We start from the raw sequence: 18,521 nt of genomic DNA, 5'->3' as shown, positions 1-18,521 counted from the left end.
ATCACAAAATCTCAAAACTGCAGATGCTGGCGTGGATGTGGAGAGAAGGGAACACTTTTACACTGCTGGTGGGACTGCAAACTAGTACAACCTTTCTGGAAGGAAGTATGGAGAAACCTCAAAGCACTCAAGCTAGACCTCCCATTTGATCCTGCAATCCCATTACTGGGCATCTACCCAGAAGGAAAGAAATCCTTTTATCATAAGGACACTTGTACTAGACTGTTTATTGCAGCTCAATTTACAATCGCCAAAATGTGGAAACAGCCTAAATGCCCACCAACCCAGGAATGGATTAACAAGCTGTGGTATATGTATACCATGGAATACTATTCAGCTATTTAAAAAAATAGAGACTTTACATCCTTCGTATTAACCTGGATGGAAGTGGAAGACATTATTCTTAGTAAAGCATCACAAGAATGGAGAAGCATGAATCCTATATACTCAATTCTGATATGAGGACAATTAATGACAATTAAGGTTATGGGGGGGAAGCAGAAAGAGGGATGGAGGGAGGAGGGTGGGGCCTTGGTGTGTGTCACACTTTATGGGGGCAAGACATGATTGCAAGAGGGACTTTACCTAACAACTGCAATCAGTGTAACTGGCTTATTGTACCCTCAATGAATCCCCAACAATAAAAAAAAAAAAAAAAATTGAGGAAACAACTTAATGGTAGACCCGCCTTGTAAGAAATGTTAAGACAAGTTAGTTCATCAGACAGAAGGAAAGTGATACTTAATAAACTGGGATCTACCTAAAGGATGTTAAAGAAGAAATGAATAGAGGTCATCAAAAGTGGTTTATTATGGGCGGCGCCTGTGGCTCAGCGAGTAGGGCGCCGGCCCCACATGCCGAGGGTGGCGGGTTCAAACCCAGCCCCGGTCAAACTGCAACAACAAAAAAAAATAGCCGGGCGTTGTGGCGGGCGCCTGTAGTCCCAGCTACTAGGGAGGCTGAGGCAAGAGAATAGCGGAAGCCCAGGAGTTAGAGGTTGCTGTGAGCCGTGTGACGCCACGGCACTCTACCCGAGGGCGGTACAGTGAGACTCTGTCTCTACAAAAAAAAAAAAAAAAAAAAAAAAAAGTGGTTTATTATTATTCTTCTTAACTGATCTAATAGGTAACAGGTTGTTCAAAATAATAATAGCAACCTTATATTGGTTGTTATAGCTTACAGATAAGTAAATGACATGTTATAAGGGACAGGCGGGAGGCACAATGTTATTGGAAAATCAACTGAGACAGTTACAAAGGTCTATTGCAAGCTTAGGACACTCATCAAGAAAATTTAAAGGTAAATTTGCAGACAGGAGACAGATGAAATCATACAGAAAGCTCAACTAAAACCACAGAAAGCAGAAAAAAATCTGGAAGACAAAAAAAAAAAAAAAAAGAAAGAAAGATAATCCAAATACATCAATAATCACAGGATGAACTCAGAAAGAGTTGAGGGCTGTGACCAGGAGATGCTGGGGCCTCCAGGCTGCTGACAACGTCCTGTTTCTTGGTGTGAAAATGTATCAGCTTACACAGTCAGAGATTCACATATGTACATCACTTCACTCAAGGCTTTTAAAGTGGATTTTTTGATAGTATGTGTGTTTTTGGAAGAGCATTCCTATTTCTCCAGCTCAATCAGCGCCAGCGGGGGTGGACTGCATCCTGGAGTGCATTCTTAAATTGATAATGGAGTTATCAGTGCGGGGAGGGCAGGGAGGACGGGTTCTACTACACGATGAGATTGCCAGTGGGCACTGGGCACGCTTGCCGAATTAGCCACTTCTCTTCATTTCCCTACTCAGGTACACACCTGGACCTGTGCCTGTCAGAAATAAATAAGGCAAAACAGCATAAGCTATTCAAAGAAGCAAGAGGCCTTTATAAGATATAAGGAAATAATCTCTTTTTTTCTCTGTATCTCGTATGTTTAGATTGGGTTTTCTTTCAACCACTTTCATGTAAATTTGGGAACAGAGGGTACAGGGTATAGTTTTCAATTATTATCCGTGCCAGTTTTAGCTGATTATAATGGCAAAGCACTGGGTGTTACGGTTTCTCAACGTGAGGGCGGAATGGGATGTTCAGTTGCACATGGTGTTATGGATTACAATGGCAAAGCACTGGGTGTTACGGTTTCTCACTGCAAACACAGTTACGTTAGATCTAATAAACACCTTAGCGTTGTCTTAACATAGCAAATATTAACTTTATCACTGAATAATTTAAAAATTCAACAGAAACATCCCCAAATGACTCTGCTTAGACAATATCTATCACGAAAAAAAATACCTTTGATAAATAGTTATTAGGTGAACTAGGGCCTTTTGATTCTTAGTTGAAAAACCATCAATAGTTGGTAATGTACATGTGTCATTGTCAACGAAGAATTAGGCACAATTAAAATCCCGTGAAATGCCCTACTGTCTCCCAGCCACCTCTGGGGCTGTCCACGGTGCTCAACTCACTGGTCTGTGGTCACCGCCGTCATTGCACCCTGGGCCCATCTACTGGGAATTCTGAATCAAGCGAGGAGACCGCGGGTGGCCTGGTGGCATGAGGCCATGAGACAAGGGGGCACGACCACTGAGAAGCACCAGCACCAAGATTCCCAAGAAATAAAGAGACACTGTCTTGCATTTATTGTACAATCATAAGATGAAACGGTTTTTAAACTTTTTTTTAATTTTTATTTTTTGAGACAGTCTCTCTCTGTAGCCCTAGGCTAGAGTGCTGTAGTGTCACAGCTCACAGCAACCACAAACTCCTGGGCTCAATCAATCCCCTTGCCTCAGCCTCCCAAGCAGCTGGGACTACAGCTGCCTGCCAGGATGCCTAATTTTTCTGTTTTTGATAAAAAAGGGGTCTTGCTCTTGCTCAGCTCAAGGAATCCACCCACCTCAGCCTCCCAGAGTGCTAGGATTACAGCTAGAACAGTTTTTAAAATACAGTCCTGAGCTGCTTAATGTTTCTGACAATGGCGGATCACACATATGAAGGTGGCCCCACAAGATGACCATACTGTACCTTTTGACTGTACCGTTTCTATGTTTAGATACACTAATACTTAAACTGCCTACTGCACTCGGTACAGTAAGCTGCTGTCCAGGTGCGTAGCCTAGGAGAGAGAGGCTGTACCATCGAGCCTAGGTGTGCAGTGGGCTGCTATCTAGATTTGTATAAATATAGTCTATGATCTTCACACAACAAAATCACCTGGTGACGCATTTCTTAAAACACATCCACCACTAAGCAACACACGAGTGTGCTAACCATGCACATGGAGACCCGTATGTGCCAGGTGACAGACCAGGCGCTTTGCAGACAGCAGGTCACTATGACCCTATGAAATGGGTTCTCTTATTATTCCCACTTTACAGATGTGGCACCCGAGGCACAGAGAAGTTAAGTAACTTGTCCAAGGTCACACAGCTAGTAGCACACTAAAAAGCAGCCAACTGGAGCAGAAATGTCCAATGATGGCAAAATGGTAAAATGTCATTATTGGTCCAGTGACACCCAAGGGGTTGCAACTTTTCTTTGTTTTTATTTCCCATCTTGATGAAACATTTCCAGCTGGGTGGCGCCTGTGGCTTAGTGCGTAGGGTGCCGGCCCCATATACCGAGGGTAGTGGGTTCAAACCCGGCCTCCGCCAAACTGCAACCAAAAAATAGCCAGGCGTTGTGGCAGGCGCCTGTGGTCCCAGCTGCTCAGGAGGCTGAGGCAAGAGAATTGCGTAAGCCCAAAAGCTGGAGGTTGCTGTGAGCCGTGTGATGTCATGGCACTCTACCGAGGGCGGTAAAGTGAGACTCTGTCTCTACAAAAGAAAAAAGAAAGAAAGAAAGAAAAAAGAAATATTTCCAGCTGTTATCCGCTCCTAAAATCAAAAATAACACTTGTGGGATCCCTTATGTTCCTGATAGCTGTAAACTGTTTCCCCCTCTTGAAAGTTGGGAGAAGTCTGCATGGAGACAGGGTACGTGTGCTGTTGTCCTGCGCCACACTTTCTAGCTCAGTTGCCTTGAATTTCTTCACTAGAAACAATAATGTTCTTCTTGGGTACACTTCATCAAGCACTATGCCAAGTTCAGGGCTAAGAGCACTGTGGGCACAGGAGGAGACACTTCAGCCAGGTCGGATGTGATGGTGGCTTAAAATTGAGCATACTGCGGGGTGGGGGGATTCCCAGAAGGGGTGACACCAGAATGGAGTCCCGTGAATAGGTAAGACCTGGCTTCTTTCAACAAGCATTCACTGACAAGAGAGTGAGGGAGTTAGTGGGAGAGAAAAGAGGCAAAAAGTCTTCTCAGGCCAAGAGATGACGCATTTAAAAACACTACATATGACTTCAGTGAAATGAAAAACATAACAGGTTCTAAGAAAAATTACCGCTGGCTCGGCGCCTATAGCTCAATGGCTAGGTCACCAGAAATGGCGAGTTCAAATCCAGCCCAGGCCTGCCAAACAACAATGACAATTATAACAAAAAAACAGCCAGGCTCTGTGGCGGGCGCCTATAGTCCTAGCTACTTGGGAGGCTGAGGCAAGAGAATCACTTAAGCCCAAGAGTTTGAGGTTGCTGTGAGCTGTGATGCAACTTCACTCCACCCAGGGCGACAGCTGTGACTTTGTCTCAAAAAAAAAAAAAAAAAAAGATTACAGCTAAAACTGCACATTCTTCCTCTCTTTGATCTTCCGCTCCAAACAGCCCCTACTGATAACATGTGCTCCTAACAGGGGGACCACTTCCAGGCTTAACAAAACTTTTGAAATAGCCCTCCCAGATAACCCATGATAGTGTTTGTTGATTACTTTGTATGGTCCTTTAGAAAGACTGCCCCCTTGAGAGCAGATTATTTATTTTTCTTTTTAAAAATTGGAAAAATATTTTAGTCTAATCTGATTAAAAAAAATGATAAAGGATTGACCACCCTTGAAGGCAATAAACTTGAAGAGATTAAAAAGTCATAAAAGATACAAATCAAAGAAATGAAAGAAAGTCCGTCCGCCTACAGCTGGGCCTGGCTGCCTCTACGGGAGCTGATTACTGGCCCTTCAACGCCAACTTCATCATCCAGCTGACGACAGTTGCTGCTCAGGAAAGAGCTTCAGCAGTGAAATCAATCTCCTTAAGTAAAAGAATAAAATCAGCAGCATTACTCTGAGAAGCTTTAAGAAGAAAATGTGTGTGCACATTATGTGCTGTGTAGAAAAAAAGTGGAAAAGAAATAAAATTAGGACTAATTTCATGTAAATAGCAATCTAAATCAATTAGAACCCTAGGCTAAAGTGCCAAACACTCCAGGTTCTAACAAGCCACATAAAAAATTCTAATCTATGACAGAAACACCTTACCCGGTCTAATTAACCAAACTAAATTCAGGGTTCAGACTATGTTGAAACTGAGTATAGACTAAGGAGCCTCTAACTGGATATTTGCATTAATAATTATCAGTTAAATAGGATTACGGTGTTTAGCCCTAAACCAGTCTGCTTACATTTCCACTTGATGACAAGGAATGTGAGGCTCAGAGAGGTTAAGTAGCTTCTCTAATGTCACACAGTGCGAAGGAGCAACTTTGAACCCTTCTGCACAAATCCAAGGTCCCCTCATACGCACTGTGCTCCTCTGCCTCTCCAGGTTGGATCTAAGCATTTCTAGAATCTGGCTGGGCTGGCAGAAAACTGATGAGCCAGCCTGATTATCTGTCTCCACCCTAAGAAGTTTTCCCCATTAGAAAGGTCTTCTTGGTACCTAAACGCCTCAAAATATTTCTCAGAGGTAATTTACTGTCTGTGAAGAAGCAAAGTGCTGTGTCTACAAGACACAACTCTCCCAAGCAGAAAGATGGGCATCTCCTACGCTTAGAAATAACACTAAGCCTCATTATCTTCGAAGTTTAATTGTTTCTAAACCTTTAGAGAAATTAAATAAGGATGATGACAGGAAAGCTTGAGAGACAGAAATACTCATTCACTGTACGTGCGAGTGAACTGTTCACTGTTCCTGTGTTTACCGTGGATACTAAAGTATTATAAAACTGCATGGTTAGAGTTAACATTTTATAAGTGAAAGTACATGGGAATTCTCACATACGGTTAAGGCAGCTATGTCAAACCCCTGAGTACAAGTATATGCTCAGGAGCCCGAGAGGAGAATGGGCTTCTGCACAACCTTCTGGAAGCCTCCAGACTCCAAGGAGACCAATGGTCAGGGAGTTAGCAGACAGTAGCCACTGCTTGGGCCAACACTACAGAAGCCAGAGAAGGTGGAATCTCCAAGTTCACCTCCACTGAACCTCCCAAGAGGTGGTGCTGCTTTTCCTCAGCTGCCACTTTGGGAAAATTTAAGAATGATCTTGCATTTCACCACTCGGTGTATGGGAAACATTTTTTTTTTTTCAGGAAGCAAGTGGTTATCTTTTCTTCTTCAATAAAAGCCAAGGCTTCAAAGAGATAATGGAGCTGAACCAAAATAGCTAAGCCATTCTTCCCACTTACAAATATTACATAAAGTCTCCTGTTCAAAAGCTGGAGGGTGTAAAGCTACTCTGCTGAAAACAGCCTCTTTTCATCCTCATGAAAAAAAGGGTGCAGAGGGCAGAAAGCCCTGCGGAGGGCAAAGGTAACCTTGTGCTGGGCATCCCGTCCCCACTCCCTTCTCTATTTCCTCTAGGCAGCGGTTCTCAACCTGTGGGTCGCAACCCACAGGAACTATATTAAAGGGCCGCAGCATTAGGAAGGTTGAGAACCACTGTTCTTTAGCAACAATGTTCCCAGTAAAGATCACAATGTGGCACAGCTAGGTAAGGGCAGAGAGAACACAGATCTACAGCTACCAATTCAGTTCTGAAGACAGCTACTCTCTTGCTGACATCAGGAATCCGTTCCTGCTGTAAAAGACCAACATGCACCAAAACCCAAGCCTGAGGCAGGTATCTTCATCACAGTTACCAAATGCAAACTGTACAATGGTTCATTCCTTTTCCTTTGGCCAAGACATATCCATAGCATGAACCCCACTCTCTGGTCCAGGCACGAACCATGGATTCATAGTAATCCTGGTTCCACTCTCTCCATGCCTAACAAGCTACCCATCATCTTTTAGGATTCCCTGGACATTTTCTTTCTTTCTCTTGTCACATCCAAGACTGGGTCTCACAAATTTGTAGGCCTAATCCACCATTCTTGGACCTCCTTCATCCATCAAACCTTTCTGAGCACCTCCTGGGCTCCAGACACTATTATAAAGAATACAAACTTGAATGTTACACAGCCTTTGTCTTCCTAGTCTCTCAGCAGGGAAGAGAGATTTCTAGATTTAAAAAAAAAGAAAAAAATATATATACACATCTGCATGTGTGTATATATATAATCCTATGTAACAGGAGTCACAAAGCAAGGCATGTCCAACTTCACAGAGGATGGAGTGACTATGTCAGCTTGATACACACAGAGAAGGCTTTGCAGAGGCTGCAATGCCTAAGCTAACTCTTAACAGAAGTTAACAGGGTTTCAGGTACACAAGAGTGGGAAGGAGGAAGAACAAGGCATCAAGATCTAAACGAGTATGCTGTGGTTCAGAAAGGGCAGTAGATTCAGTGTGGCTGGGACACAAATGCATGGAAGGGATAAGGGTGTGGTCAGAATCACAAAGGCCCTATATGGCACACCAAGCAAACCTAGAGCATCACTGTCAGTAACAGACAAGCTGGAGAAGCGCCGTGAAGGTCCAAAATGTAGCCACATTAGCCAGAAGAAGTGCTTTATTTCACTTACACAGTGTTTGTTAAATAGCGGACTTAATAGCCAACATCCCAAACTAAGGAAATTTAAAGTATCTTGGCTTCTTTAAAAAAGTAAATTAATCTGGCAACAGTGGTCCGATGTTCCTACATGGTGAAATGTTTGAGTAGCAGCTGAGTTCAAATCACTGACTTCACAGCCACCCTCAGCTGAAAGCCTGATTTTAAGGGAGAGTAACATGACGGAGATGGGGGTCACAGGAAAATAACACTGACAGCAACATGGTCATCAGGCCGGGCAGTACAGCTGGAGGAAGGAAAGCCAGCTGGGAGGCCATCGCCACAGCACAAGCAGGAGTTTAAAAAAAAAAAAAAAAAGCCTGAACTAAGTTAGGAAAATAAATACCCAGAAAAAAAGAAAGAGTCAAGAAATGTTTAAAAGACCCTGGGCACAGAATGTTTATTAATCACGTGACTTCTCTGTGCCATTCATTCATGGTTGAAGACTATATTAGAGAAAAGGAAGAATGATTCGAAAACGATTCCCAGTTAAAAATATTAACTGGCTGTTCAGTAAATGGAGAATCCACCCAAATGTATGACATTTATGAATCAGCACAGCAACAACTGCCTGTGTGATTCTTATCCTGGATTTACCAGGTTCGTTTTCCATGTAGAACATAGTAAATTTTGATTGCAAAGTATCTCAAGGAAGCTCCTGACAAGTGGTGTTTACAAGCAGGGGGCTGGATGAATTATAATCGCTCACACCAGGACGAGCAGTTACTTGGCAAACTTGGAAACCCTTCCAGCTCATCCCCCCGGGGAAAGACCTGAGCTGCCCGGGAACTTACACAAGCCGTTGACGTCCAGCATGTTGGAGATGCCCCGGTCACTCATGTCCACTTCCGGCTGGTTCTTCTCGCGACTCTCCTCCACCAACTTTTTCAGGGACTTGGACATGGTCTGTACGACAACAGTAAACACGTGGGCGATGGCAGCAAGGTGCAGGCAGAGAAAGGAAAGACCCTTCCGCCGCCTCTCCCCGGTGTTCCCGGGGCTGGAGAGTGGGCGTCAGAACGCAGGGTCCGGGTGCCGGAGGGGGCAGGGCGGGGGCGGGGAGTGCGAAGGGTCCGGCACCAGCCCGGCAGCGCCGGGAAAGCGAACCCGAGTGAAAAGCCAGGTACACTCACCACGGAGAGCAGCACCTAGCGGGGTGGGCGTGGAGCGACAGGCTTCGGCGGGACGCGCTTCGGCGGCTAGAGATGCACACCCGATCCGGGCAAAACTGGCACCAACGAGGAACACGCCCTGGCCGGGCGCTCGGCGCAGGCGCTCCCGGAGCCGCTCCCAGCTCCACGCCCCGCCCGCTCCCGACCCTTCCCAAATTAGGAGAACGGTTCACTAGACGTGGCTCCCGGGTGAGGCTCCGCCCACCAAGGAAAGCGAACCCCAAGGCTGACCAATCGTATCCGTTATTTGTCTTCGAGACTCCGCCCCACACCGAGCTCAGTCAATTTCTCCGGGGACGCCCTTAATTTTGAAGTTCTGATTGGACTGGAATTGGCGCATGCGCTCTAGTTTTGCGCATGCTCGCTTGGTCGGTCGTAACACCGGGTGCTGTGGGCGGAAGCAGGGAGGTTTGGGGACCGACTACAGAAGCAAGGTGACAGCTGAGGGTGGTTCCTGCAAAAGCCGAAAGTAAATTAAGCTTTCAGAGTCCTGCTTCTGTAATTGCTGCTCCCCTCGCCAGACGTTGTTGCCCTGAGTCCAGTGTACATAATTGTCCCTTTAACGGCCCTGCCAGCCTCTTCATGTGTTAGTTGCTCTTCTAGACCGGAATTCAGTCAGTCTGCGTAGCCCCTGCTCCCGGCCGCAAACCGTGCTTTTTAAAATCTTGTAGGTTTCTACTGCTGGCTTTTGCACCAGACCCTTTTGATCTCAAGCAACCGGAACCACCTTCAGGGTTAGAAGCTACAAGTAAAAGCCTACCCTTTTAAAAGTCAGAAGTTGTTTTTTACACCTGTGAAATACGACGTTACCACTTCCAGAAACCCCCCACTTCCTCTTCCAAAGGCAACCAAATTTTGAATTTGGGCAAACTGCTGGCCTCTGCCTATTTGCTGACACAGTTCCAGTCACTCCGTAGTGTCCTGTGAGTCTCACGCCCAAAAACGTGTCCTTAGAGACAGTTTCATACCATGGAATTTAAAATTGATGGGCATTTTCCTCCTGGGATCACAGATGATGGACAAGTCTTTTGGGTACACTCATAGGCATTCTTATATTGCAGATTGTAACAGCAATTCAAGCCTTAGAGAGATTTATAATATTGGAATAATGGTCCTGAATCAATGGCTCTGTACCCTTAAATATGAAAAGGAATTTCTTCTTTAAAAATTCTGAGTGAAAGGATCATGCTTGCCTTAGTCTTTAATCTGAAACAGTTCCTTAGCCTTTTCATTTGTTGAAGTGGACATTCCTTACGTGTACAGGGCAGGTACTTTGCAGAACGTCCTTCAAAGTGGACGGGTTATAATTTTTGGAGAAGTACCAGTAAAGCAATGTATCAAGGTACAAATTATACTGGTTCATCCCAATACAGGTGATTTTAGCTTTGATCACTTGGTTAAGGTGGTATCTGTAATTTTTCTTCAGTGCATGATTACCATTTTTCCGTTTAAACTATTTTTCCGTTTAAAATCGAACTACAGGATTATGTAAATATTCCATTCCTCATCTCACTTTTCCCCACTAGTTTTAGCATCCACTGATGATTTTCTCACCTCATGATTTTATCTATATTTATTAGCTGGTATTCTACTGATACATCCCTTTCTTGAATCATTATCTTTTTTCAAAAAGTGCTTTTTGAGAAAATGAGAATTTTTCTTTGATCAATTTCTGATAGTGAATCTTGACTATGTAGGTTGAAGATGTTAGTACCTGTGTTAGTTTGCTGGGGCCACCATAACAAAATTCCACAGACTGGGTGATTTCAACAACAAGGTTGGAAGTCCAAGATCCTGGTGCTATCAGCTGTGATTTTTCCTGAGTTCTCTCTCCTTGACTTGCAGACATCTGCCTTCTCTCTGTGTCTTCACAAGGCCTTCCCTCTGTGCAAGCACACTCTTAGTCTCCTTATAAAGCCACCAGTCCTATTGGAGTAGGGCCCCACCCTACTTTATAATAGCACCCTACTTTTGTTTTTTGAATGCACTCCCCTCAGTCTTCTCTGAGGATAATAGTTGTTAAACCTTTCTTCTGTTCACTAAGTTATGTTTCTTCCAAGGTCCTATTTTATGTATATTTACCTAATTTTTTTCCCATTCATGCTAGTGAAATTCTTCGTCTGGTGATTGATTCTTGGTTCTCTTTTCCCATTCAAGTGGGAAGATCTAAGCTTTTCCGGATAGCTGGAGTGGTTTCTTTTCTGTCTTGTTTTTACAAGTATCATTTTCCTTCCAGGTCCCTGGGATGTGTTTAAATTTCTTTAGAGGCAAAAATCTAGTTTTATGTCTGCACATCATCACCAAGCCATCTTCCCTGGAGGGAAATGATGGATTGCATGTGCCAATGAACACAATTGCATTACTTCTATTCTCACCTTCTCACCCTGTACCTGCCAGCCCCACATCCAGATAACACCTGGGACAGAGATTCCCAACCCTGCTGCGTTTCTCTCTCGAAGTTATATGGGGCTGCAATTTCTTTCTGTTGCATTCATCAGCATGCTTTCATTCACTTCCTGTTTTCTAGACGTTTGTTTGCTCTCCTGTTTGAGACAGGAAAAACCAAACTATTTTTCCTACTTTCCTACACTTCTAACACTAGATGTCCCCCACGCACCAGGCAAGTCTCTAGTAGACACCAAGTGAGCATCTTGCAGATTTATTCCGACACTATCTACCTACCTGAGTTAGAGTCAAATTGCAGATGAAACCACTCGTGGGGCCAGGTTTGGAAGGGCCCTGAGTGTCGACTGGAGTTGGGTGTCCTCCAGCCTCCCAGTATGTGGCTTGTTCATCTGCCCAGAGCTCTCTGACTTCCAGGGTTCACCAAGCTTTCTGGGGCTTCCTCATGTAGGCGTGATCCATCATTAACTCAACGTCCAGCCCTTGTCCACTTCCCAGAGGAGAGTGGTGGGATGGGACTGAGAGTTCTAAGCTTCTAATCATCGCTTGACCTTTTTAGTTACCAGCCCCTCACCAGGAGCTCCCCCACCCCCAAGAGTCACCTCATTATGGTAAAAGAAGTTCCTCTCATCCAGATTTCCTGGGTGAAATTTGTCCGAGCTAATTTCACCCAGAAAATTCCAAGGGATTTAAGAGCTCTGTGTCAAGAACTGGGGTCAAAGACCTAATACTTGAACAAAAAGATGTAATTAGTTCCCTTACCCCCATCATTCAAAATATTACCAAGGTTTGTTTGTTTTGAGGCAGAGTCTCACTTTGTCATCCTGGTAGAGTGTCATGGCATCATAGCTCACAGCAACCCGAAACTCTTGGGCTCAAGTGATTTTCTTGCCTCGGTCTCCAGTGTATCTGGGACTACAGGTGCCCACCACAACACCTGGCTATTTTTAGAGGCGGGGTCTCGCTCTGGCTCAATCTGGTCTTGGACCTGGAAGCAGATGAGGGCCACTCCAGCCAGTGATGGGTAGACTTAACCCTGGACACTAAAAGAGATGAGTTTCCAATTGTTTGGGGGACAAGGAAGGGGACGAGAGACATGCCAGATGAGGGGGAGGCCTATTCCCCACAACGTGGGATCTTAGACCATGAAAGAGTAGGAACAGGCATTATTACCTGGGACAGGTCCCTGGTGTAGCTTATACGCCAAGTGTTAACCTGATGCACCGTGAGGAGCCGCGCGAGGGAGCATTGTGCTGGGCTGGGCTCTTGCCTCCTGCCTGGTCCCTCCTAAGCAGGTGGTCCATAGTTCCTGTCGTGCTTAAAATGGGAGGGTCTTGAGACTTTCTCCGTTTGTACTCCATCAGTTGTAAACAGTGAGCATTTCTTCTTTTATGTGTTTCACATTAGTGCTTTTCTGAGTTTCTGCAGAACACCTTTTTCCATTAACTTCCAAATAAGACCTCTTCCCACCCACCCTATAACCAACAAATTTTTCATGATGGCTTTTTAGATTCTGCATATAGCCTGAGAACAGTATTTTGGTATCACTCAGTTTTTTAACAACCAGATACATGCACCACAGTGAACTAATTGGCTTGCTAGCCCTGAAGCTCCATGTGGCCCAATCTGGGAGAAGGAAAGTTATCTTCTGGCTACTAGATCTGGGAAGTTGACTAAGTGTACATTTCACCAGGTAAGAAAATGAAGGCTATTGCATTGGGACTGGCTCAGAAAACCAGGCAAAATGGAGCTGGGAAATGTGCTTTGTGGAGTAGGGAGACATCAGTAGCTGGAATCACGTGGCTGTCTTGTTCTCCACCTTATCCTTGGTGTGCTTAGTACAGGTCACATAGTAGATGCTCAATAAACATCTGGAAATAAGTAAATTCGTGTAAAGAAGAACCAGAGGATAGGAGATGGGTCCTACTAACAAGAGTAGCCTGGGCTCTTCTCTCCTCCCAGATGAATGCTCACAAACGTATTTAGCCCACAGCCCTTTTGCTATATATGATAATGCTATTTCTCAAGAATGACCATCCCCTAGCCCACTAAGAAAGAACTGCTTATTTTTTAGATAGCTAGCCTGGAAGATTCCTGGAAAGGTGCATTTTATCTTTTTCTGTATTTTCAATTTTAAAATCACATAATCATTTGACAATGCTTTCTTCACCTCCTGGACAGACTAACAATGCCCCTCTGAGTGAGAGTGATACCGTTACTCTAACAACGCGATCTAAGATCAAATCACCTTTTCTTGACAACCACATCATGTTCCTCTCCCTTTCAGATAAAATTCCTCTGTCATTTCACGTTACCATTAAACTTGCCCTGTGGTCTGTGCCTTTGCAATTCATTTCTCGATAAAAGAGCAAGATCTTATATCTATCCCTATCAAATTTCATCTCACTACGATTGGTCCATTGTTCCGGCCTTTGCGTTGGATATTGTTATTCATTGCATTTGCTGTTCTTCCCAATCGAGAACCATCCATGAAGTTGACGTGTCTGTCCTTCATAGTTGGTGAAAGGAAGCAGAAATTGTTAAGGTGAGAGTATTTTATTTTATCGACGTGGCTCCAAACTCTGCAGAAATAATTTCTCTGGTATTTGAGTATTAGAATGAGATGCTGTAGTATACACTACAGCTTCTTTTATTCACTTGGTGTGTCTTGCTCTTCCTAAGACTTCACTTTGCATATGTAACTTACAGCAAATCTCCTCTGTACATTCTTTTGCTTTGTTAGAGGCAGTGAAGAATTTTGTGAAGGTGTTGGAATTTCTTATGAAAAAGAAGCTAATAGCTGTCTCCCTCTGGAAACCTGGGAGACAGGGATACACTGTTCAACTTCCTACTTCTTGGTAAATAGCAGCTTGTACTGCTGAACTGTTTATAACTTCACATCTCAGTGTTGTCAAACTAGGAGGAGGTAATGGCCGTGCTTATGGAAACTCTGTACTCTTGAAAGTAAATACATATAAACAGTTTTCATATTCATACGAGTCACTTTAACTCACCCTGAGATGTATCTGAAATGTTACCCCAGTGCTCCTGAGGGATATAGTCTGACAAATGAAATTCTTGATTCTGTGGTTCCGTTTATTCTTTATACTTGATAAGGAATTTGATTCTCTGTTGTAAATGCTCTGTCTATACTATTTATTTGACCTGAGTAGAAATACGCAGAACTCTGGGGGAGACCTGAAACACGGTCCTCCTTAAAATAGCATTTCTTTGAGAATTTGCCTTTCCAAATACATTAAACTGACAGAATTTGTTTTCTCAACATAAAAGAATTAACAATAGTGAGCTCCATCTCACAACATTATGTCTGGAATTCATATTATTTCATCTTATTGAACAAATTTATTTTTGCTGTTTCATATTTTTTATAACAGTATTGCTTATTTGTATATTACCTTCTGTGAATTATTCTCTTTTTTCTTTGTGCTTTAAATCTATTAATATGTGTTTTATTATTAATTCATTTATATATTATAGTTACTACTTCTTTTTCTGTTGGAGTTATAAATATTTCTTCTAATAAATTACTTGCTTTAAAAAAAAGAATTAACAAGTTTTAACTTATTTCTAGAGGTTTTATCAAAATTAGAAACTGCTCAGGAGCTTTCCCCCAAAGGAGTCATCTAACTAAAAACCCTCTGGCTTCCGTCTAAAGCAGCATTTTTCAACCTTTTTTATCTCACAGCACACGTGAATCTATACTTGAACTTCCACGGCACACTTAAATTATGTCGATCAAAAAGAAAAAAAAGAGTAGAAAAAAAGAATATACTTACTGTGCTTTGAACTTCTTTCTAAAATAACCATCTTTAAAAATGCTTGAGGCTCACCTAAGACCCTCTCACAGCCCACCAGCGTGCCCAGGCACACTGGTTGAAAATCCCTGGTGTAAAGACTTCCAGAAGTAGCAGGATTTTGATGGGTGGTAAGATGTAAATTTTCTGATTGTGTTAGCTAACAGCTGCTGGTATAAATGAGAGCACTAGAAACACGCCAGATTCTTTTAATGTCATAAATGTGGTATGCAGTCTAAGACTTTGTGCAGTACACATAATGTAAATTTTTTATGTAAACACTGGCAAAGAGAGGAAATTTTAAAAATTAGAACAATGGGAATATGATGGAGAGATTGAGGTTCATATTTTTCTTTGAACAAAATTCATATGAGGAATACATTGCTTTGGGGAGAAGGAATCTCAAAAAATACAGAGCTTTAAGTACCAGAGGTAAGAACTCTAAGTAACTTACCTTGGCACCCTGGTTTAAGAAGATAGGTTTGAGGAACTCTGTGGCCGCTGAGTGGAGCTGGGGTTTTCCTCTTCCTGCTCGTGGTCCTTTCCCCATGGTGTGTGTCTATAGCTGTGGCTACCAGGATGCCCCGGAGAGCACAGGTCAATCAATCCCTCTGTAGCCACAGCCATCTTCTACCATCTTCTAGCTTTGAATGGCCACTGGGCTGTTTCAGAGTCTTTGCAGTTACGAGTAACCCATGTTCCCTGAGACCTGTTAGCAGTTACGATTAACCCATGTTTCCCTGGGACCTGTCTGCATTTGGCAGAAGTAGGGTTGGCAGAGCAGGCTTACGGTGACACTTTACCAGTCAAGAGGTTTCCGTTCAATATTTAACAACTGTGGGGATACTCAAGAATGGTGTCTTTGCAGAACATATAATTTAAATGAGACTAAATGCATACAACTAAATATGACTTTTAAAAAGGTAACATATATTTTATTTGGTTACAAAAATTGCTAGGAAAACACTAAAAAGACAGAAATTTATTCCCAGTGATGAGATGTGGGAAGCCACATGCAGGTACTAGCTTTGAACTGAGCTATACAATGGGTAAGAGTTTTGAAGGAAAAGGTAAAACAGCCTTAGAATACAGAAGTGTGGGGGGCAAGGCCAAGCGTAGGAAGCAAACAGAAAGTGTTCTAGGAATGTGCTAGGTGTATACAGTTCTTCTCTGTGGTACATGGGAAGGTCTGTTCAGCAAAGAAGGTGGGTCAGGAGGTACATGGGGAAGTCCTTGAAAATGAGGCCCAAGAGTTTGAAAGGTAGCGGGTTCAAAACCAGCCCCAGCCAAAAACTTCAAAAAAACACAAAAATCTGATAGTCTGAACAGTAGAGGAGAAGGAGAGAGGGTAGAGTTAGAAAGCCAGAGGCTCCGTGGAGGATCAAGGAGACGTTCCTGTAGGACAGTCAGAGTGGGAATGAGAGGGGAATACATGGAGACAGTCAGGCTCGGTGGCCCCAGGATGCCTGGGTGAAGAAAGGGAATATCAAGCTACGAAGGCCAGAAGAATCAAGCTTCCAACCACACACTTACAAATACTGAAAACGAGAAGCTGATTTTCTTGGGGAAAGATGATAGGATGGGAGAGTTTGGCTTTGGTTATGTTAAATAAGAGGAGCTAGCATACTCGTGTCCCAGTCTGTAGGCAGTTGGAGGTGGAGGTCTGACGTGCAGGCAGAAAGGAGGTCCACATCTGATGTGTGCATGTTGTCTGTGTTACGGGAAAAACTGACTCCTGGTGACAGGTGGACTCACCACGAACACACCAGCAAAAGGAGAAACAGAGGCAGAGAGGATCCCAAGGAATTGGTACGCACACAGGATGAAGAAGCACCAGAGAGTGGGAATGCTCAGGGAGAGTACAGAGCCGAGGGCACAGGGTCCTGGGAGTGAACAGGGAAAGGCTCCCCGTGGGCAGAAAAACAAGTCCAAGGCGCATGGGAGGGAAACAGAGAAATCGGAGTTCACAGCAAACTTCTCCACAGTCAAGCCAAGGTCTTTGAAGAAGCTCAGACTGACTTAGTGTCCTGACAGGAAATGAATGTAGGTTAGATTTGGGCCTGGCCCTTGCAGAATGTTCGTGGGGAAAACAGGTGCATTTGCATGATAGGGAGGTGAGGCATATCACTCATGGCCAAGGTAGACGCCAACATTGATGTTTTTAATACCCACTGGGTATTGTTCAGAGTGCTTTGTGTGTGTACACTTGTTTAATGATAGCAACCCCACAATACAGCTAAAATAATCCCATTATACAAATGAGGAAACTGAGGCACAAAAAGTTAAGTAAGCACTTTAATAGTTAAAATTTAAACATAACCAGCCTGCTTTCAGAGTTCACCCTAAAAGATTCATGTGTATATATATATATATATATATGCACATATATAAATTATATGCTTCATGAAAATGTAAAAATTCAACTTGAAAATTTATACATACCCCATAGTGAAAGTCAAAATTTTAATGAGTCAAAAATGAACACAGCGTAACTGTGTGTAATTCCATCACATTTATTATCCCCAATTTGATATTCACAATGAAAATCATACCTCTGCTTTCAATATTCACTTTAAAAAATGTATATCACAGATGTCATAATCATTTCTAGTCTTTTAAGGAATTTTTTAAAATTTCAGCTCAAAATATAAGAATGACACACACAGTCAAGACTAAAGAAGCTGTAGTCTATGTTCAAACAATATGCAAAGTTGGTTCCATAAATGCTTTGGTGAAAACCAAGAAGTGCAGCTTGTTCTGATGGCACAGGCAGGGGTGTATGTGCAGAGATGGCAGGGTCCTGTCCCATGTGATACAGACTCAGGTGCTCGGTAAACACACCGCGTCCCCCACTCAGCTGTCCCATGTCAGCTGGAATGCAGATGGGTGCGCCGCAGAAGTGGCATGGAATTTTATGAAGACCCGATTTGAGGAGGCCACGAAGGGGGCTATGCTAGTGTCCTAAAATTGAAAAAAAAAAAAAAAAAAAAAAGAATGATATATTTTCCACATATTTAAAAATCTTTCAAGATACACTAGCCTAGTTAAAAAAAAAAAAAGGGGTGGCGCCTGTGGCTCAGTGAGTAGGGCGCCAGCCCCATATACCGAGGGTGGTGGGTTCAGGCCCAGCCCCAGCCAAACTGCAACCAAAAAATAGCCGGGCGTTGTGGCAGGCGCCTGTAAGTCCCAGCTACTCGGGAGGCTGAGGCAAGAGAATCGCTTAAGCCCAGGAGTTGGAGGTTGCTGTGAGCTGTGTGATGCCACGGCACTCTACCGAGGGCCATAAAGTGAGACTCTGTCTCTACAAAAAAAAAAAAGAACTA

General features: G+C 43.4%; 2 protein-coding genes across 3 annotated transcripts in view; both read right to left on the bottom strand.

The window, feature by feature from the left end:
- Positions 1-9,126, bottom strand: part of RSU1 (Ras suppressor protein 1) — a 193,780-nt gene extending 184,654 nt beyond the window's left edge. The window contains exons 1-2 of one of the 2 annotated variants that reach the window (XM_053572367.1): positions 8,942-9,126; positions 8,603-8,714 (exon numbers count right to left, since the gene is read on the bottom strand). In XM_053572367.1, the coding sequence (XP_053428342.1) occupies positions 8,603-8,711 (109 nt within the window). In that variant the 5' untranslated portion in view covers positions 8,712-8,714; positions 8,942-9,126. The remainder of the gene's footprint in view (positions 1-8,602; positions 8,715-8,941) is intronic. The other variant, XM_053572366.1, reaches the window with a different exon arrangement.
- Positions 9,127-17,477: 8,351 nt separating this feature from the next.
- Positions 17,478-18,521, bottom strand: part of CUBN (cubilin) — a 264,166-nt gene continuing 263,122 nt past the window's right edge. Inside the window, exon 67 of the mRNA XM_053572936.1 lies at positions 17,478-18,159. Within this exon, the coding sequence (XP_053428911.1) occupies positions 18,052-18,159 (108 nt within the window). The 3' untranslated portion in view covers positions 17,478-18,051. The remainder of the gene's footprint in view (positions 18,160-18,521) is intronic.

The sequence above is a fragment of the Nycticebus coucang genome, chromosome 20, assembly GCF_027406575.1.
Source record: "Nycticebus coucang isolate mNycCou1 chromosome 20, mNycCou1.pri, whole genome shotgun sequence".
Classification (NCBI taxonomy): domain Eukaryota; kingdom Metazoa; phylum Chordata; class Mammalia; order Primates; family Lorisidae; genus Nycticebus; species Nycticebus coucang.
This window is presented reverse-complemented; position numbering and strand designations above follow the sequence as displayed.